Below are 4,536 nucleotides of genomic sequence, written 5' to 3' on the forward strand. Positions count from 1 at the left end.
CACTTCTAGTAATAGACAAGGAAACTGAGGCACAGAGAGGATAGTTAAGTTGTCTAAAGTCATAGTTAGCAAGGAGCAGATTTGAACCCAGGCACTGCCTCCAGATCCACCACTCCTAGCCAAGAAATCCAAACTCCTTACCTTGGCTTACAAAACCCTAAATGCTCTGGCTCTTGCCTTCCTCTACAACCTCTTGTCACACCACTCTCCTCAGTCTTACTGGCCTGGTGAAACCAAATGATGCAATGCCCCAGAAAAAAAAAAAAAAGACGAAGAGGATAGTCAGTATGGTCAAACACTGAGAAGGACATAACGGACGTTCCAGCCTGTCACGGAAAGGTCATCCAGCCGAACCTGTTTTTCTAATCTGTCAAGCTCATCCCCACCAGGTCCTTTGCGCCAGCTTTTCCCTCTAATTACAATGTTTCTCTCCTAGTTTTCACAAGGTCGTCTTCATGCCATTCGTTTCAGTTCAAATGTCACCTTCGCAGGACATCCCTAAGCATCCACACAGCCACTATCATATCACCCTATTTTAATCCTCTGAAGAACTTTTATCGTAATTTTCTTGTTTGTTTTCTTATAGACGACTCCCCACACACACCCCCAGTAAATCAAAGGGTCATCAGATCAGGGAGCTTGTGTCCTTAGTCACCGCTCTACGTCCAGAGCCTGCGAAGGAGCCTGACACATTGGCGAAAGCTTGATGAATATTTACTGAATGAATGAATGACTCCAATGAAAGAGAGAATCCAATGACGTAGGCCGAGGACTGCAAGAGCGCGAGCCACGGCGCCCGCGAGGCATTCTGGGGATTGTAGTTCTGAGCTCGCCCCACCGTGGCGCAGGCCCGGCGCGCTGACGTGCTCTCTATGCTCCGGGAGGACAGAGTGGCTCCGCCGTTGCCATGGCTTCTGAGGCCCGCTGCTGGAGGGAGCCAGCTTGCTTAGGCGTCTGCTAGCTTCCGAGGCGCCGCGGACCCGGAAATCGGAAGGGATCCGGCGCGGTGGGTTTGGGGAGCCTGGTACCCCGGAACTCCAGAGAGCGGCGGGGAGCAGGGGCAGCGTTTTCTTCCCGAATTGCTGAGTATAGCGCATCTCCGCAAGCCCACTCCCACTGCTCTGTGAGTAAAGGGTCGTCCCCATCCCCATTTTACCGATGGGCTAACGGCCTTGCAGAAGCTAAGTGGGTGGCTCGAGGTGTCCCTCCTAGGAAGTGACAGAGCCCGTCCGAGAGCCCGGGCCTGCCTCTTTGCAACCCCAACCCCTTGCTTTGGCGTACTCCTGGGGAAGCCTGGGTGGGGTCTTTAGACTCTTCCGGCCCAGCTCCCAGCCTCGCTCATCAGTAGTGTGGGCTGGCTTGCCCCACCTGATGCCACCCTGCACAGCCCTGTCGGGATTCTGAGTGAGGTCTTAAGGAAAGAAAATTCCACCAGCATCCACTCAGCGTCTGAAAATAGGGGATAGATAAGACAAAGTTACGTTAATACAATATTGGGGCGCGTTGAAAGCAGAAGAAAGTACCTTCAATGTAGCGAGATTCTGTAAGCCTCATGTAGCCTATGGTTTAATAGATGTGAAAACAGGTTCAGAGACATTGAGTAACTGTCCTAGGGTTACAGAGTTTGTGGGTGGAGTGGGGATTCCAACGTAGCTTTCTCTACCTTCAAAACCTACGTGGTACTATTCTTTTCAATTAGTTACCTAAATTTCTACTTATAGGATGGCTGCATGGTGTAGACCAGTCGTTCTCAGAGTGTGGTCCCCCAGACCAGCAACATCACCATCAACGGAGAACATGTTAGAAAGGCACATGCTTGGACCCCACCTCAAACGGGCTGAGTTAGAAACTGGGAGTGAGGCCCAGCAATCTGTTTTAACAAGTCCTGCAGGTGATTTCTGAGGCACACTAACGCTTGAGAACTGGTGATTCATCTAGGGGCCCTGTTAAAACGCAGATTCTTCAGGAGGTCTGGGGAGAGACCAGAGAGTCTGCCTTTCTAACAGGTGCCTGGGTGATGCTGAGACTGCTGGCCCCCAGACCATACTTTGAGTCGCAAGGGTGTAAATTACACTCTAGATGATCAGTGGTTCTCAAACTTGGATGCACATTAGAATTACCTGGGAGCTTTTAAAAAATAGGATACTTGGGCCGCGCCCCTGACTAAATGAATCAGAATCTCTTGGGTGTGGCAGCCAGGTAGAAACTCACTGGGTGATTCTAATATGCAGTGAGGGTTCAGAATTGCTGATGTGGGGTTTGGAGTCGGGCCGCCATGGATTTGAATCCCAGCACCACCACTTATCAACTTATGATGTTAGGCAAATTACTTAAGTTTCCTGGCCGTATTTTCCTCATTTATAAAATAAGTATAATCGTTGCAAGGTGGTATGAGGATTCTGAGGTGTGCACATGAGTACCTGGCTCCTAAGGGTGCTCTATTGACACAAAAATTGGGGAAGTACACAGGCTGTGGGGAGCCCATGCTGAGAATTCTGTGCTAGAACCTGGTGGAGGTGAGTTGGCAGCTGCACCCCCTCACCTGCTGCAGCTCCCATCTGTGTGCTCCTCCCACAGGGAGCAGCCAGCAGTGTGGAAGAATGGCCGTCAGCCACTCAGTGAAGGAGCGGACCATCTCAGAGAACAGCCTGATCATCCTGTTGCAGGGCCTCCAGGGCCAGGTAACCACTGTGGACCTGCGGGATGAGAGCGTGGCCCGGGGACGCATAGACAATGTTGATGCTTTCATGAACATCCGCCTGGCCAACGTCACCTACACAGACCGCTGGGGGCATCGGGTCGAGCTGGATGACCTCTTTGTGACGGGCCGTAACGTCCGTTACGTCCACATCCCAGATGATGTGAACATCACCGCCACCATTGAGCAGCAGCTGCAGGTCATCCATCGGGTGCGCAACTTTGGCGGCAAGGGCCAAGGCCGGCGGGAATTTCCCTCCAAAAAGTATAAATGAGCCTGTCCCATGAGCAAGCTCCAGTCCCCACTCAGGTTCCTCCAGCGTTCTACTGAGCCAACTGTCTGCCGTCCTTCACTGCCCAGAACCTGGGAAGGGATGGGGCCCAGCCCAGAACTGATGTCTCTGACAGACACCACCTGTCACAGCTGCCTTTCATAGGGTTCTACTTCCCAGACTCACCCTGGGACGCAGAATCCTATTTTTCTGACTGTGGCCTTGGGGTAGGTGAAAATCCTCCCTTTTGATCATTTGTATCTGAATCTTTTGATATACTGGTTTAGAGAATCTCTCAAATAGTCTTCAACCCTCTCCCAGTGAGTGTTATTAAATGTGCTCAGCCTGAGCCACCCCTAAGTGTCCCGGTTTCTCTTGCAATTGTGTTTGTTTTCTCATAAAACTAAATTTGGATACAAACAAGCCAGTGCCTCGTGCTTCTGCTTGATGTGTGCCGGGCTCTCTGTTGGTTCTGTACCGTGGGGCGCTGACTCTCCAGCTTGGCTGCCCAGCCGAATCACGTGTCCCACCATCAGCTATTCAGATGTAACTGGTACGGGGCTTGGCCTGGGCATTGGGGAGTTTTTTTAAGTTTCCAAGGTGAGACTAATATGAGCAAAGTTGAGGACTACAGTCTGGAGACTGTAGGAGAGTCCTTCAGTCTGGTCAGGTGGAAAGTGGCTTTTCTGTTCCGATTCCCTGTTGAAGGGGCTGTTAGTCTCGTTGCCGTTTCCTTAGGTAGAGAGGCTGGAGTAACCCTGGGCCCTCCCCTCCAACGTGGGAGCTCATCCAACAGCAGGAAATCAGGCTCCGACTCAGACTTGTTAGGTCCTCAGGGAAGAAGGGCTTCTCAGGTTAGAACCCAAGTCTTTCTTGTAGCTGCTAGCAAACTACCGTTTCAATGAAAGCAGCTCTGTCCCATGGAACCAGAGAGTTTGTCTTCATCAAACAAACATCCACAGAGCAGCCGCCACGTGCCAGGCTTTCTGCTGAGCACATTGTCGAGTAAGATTTGGTCCCTTCTGAAGAGGGGCTTATAATCTAGTGGAGGAGGTGGTCAAGAACCACAAGATGAGATCCAGCCTGAGAACTCCCACACCCGAGTTTTGAGTAAGGCAAGGCCCTTGACCTTAGATGCTTTCATTTCTTGAGGGAGATTTGAGCGAGGAGTGTTCATGTGGGCACGAGTAGCCCAAGGTCATTGCATTCACATTCCAGCCCAGTCTTGGTCAAACTGTTGTCCTTGGACCACCTCATCAGAACCATCCGGGATGTGTCTAGAAAAGACACTTTCCTGGTTCCCCTTTTCCCCCAACATGAACCAGAATCTGGAACCCTGGAATCTACATTATTAATATCTGCACCCCCCCATGATTCTTCTGCACACTGTATTTATTTCATTGCCCAGGGGTCCTGGAACCTGCTTACATTCTGCCTTTTGCCTTCAGGAGAGAACAGTGGGTCCTAGCAGGGAGAAAACCACGTCTCTGAGGTTCCAGGCCCCTCTGACAGCTACAGTTAAGGGGATCGACACCGCAAGGTGACTGCTGGTAAGAGAAAAGCAGAG

The 4,536-nt window shown here is 51.2% G+C and overlaps 1 protein-coding gene across 2 annotated transcripts; it reads left to right on the forward strand.

The window, feature by feature from the left end:
- The first annotated feature begins 829 nt into the window (after positions 1 to 829).
- On the forward strand, positions 830 to 3,383 carry LSM10 (LSM10, U7 small nuclear RNA associated). 2 transcript variants are annotated; one of them, XM_046662024.1, is made up of 2 exons: positions 830 to 1,006; positions 2,578 to 3,383. In XM_046662024.1, the coding sequence occupies exon 2, from the start codon at positions 2,601 to 2,603 to the stop codon at positions 2,970 to 2,972; it is 372 nt and encodes a 123-aa protein (XP_046517980.1). In that variant the 5' UTR covers positions 830 to 1,006; positions 2,578 to 2,600; the 3' UTR covers positions 2,973 to 3,383. The 2 variants fall into 2 exon arrangements, with proteins under 2 accessions (XP_046517980.1, XP_046517979.1); XM_046662023.1 differs by having other exon boundaries at positions 838 to 1,123.
- The last annotated feature ends 1,153 nt before the right edge of the window (positions 3,384 to 4,536 follow it).

Source organism: Equus quagga, chromosome 5 (assembly GCF_021613505.1).
Source record: "Equus quagga isolate Etosha38 chromosome 5, UCLA_HA_Equagga_1.0, whole genome shotgun sequence".
In the NCBI taxonomy this organism is placed as follows: Eukaryota; Metazoa; Chordata; class Mammalia; order Perissodactyla; family Equidae; genus Equus; species Equus quagga.

What these genes read in the sequence shown, in the direction of transcription:
- LSM10 (XM_046662024.1), top strand. Translation starts at nt 2,601, where the DNA reads ATGGCCGTCAGCCACTCAGTGAAGGAGCGGACCATCTCAGAGAACAGC.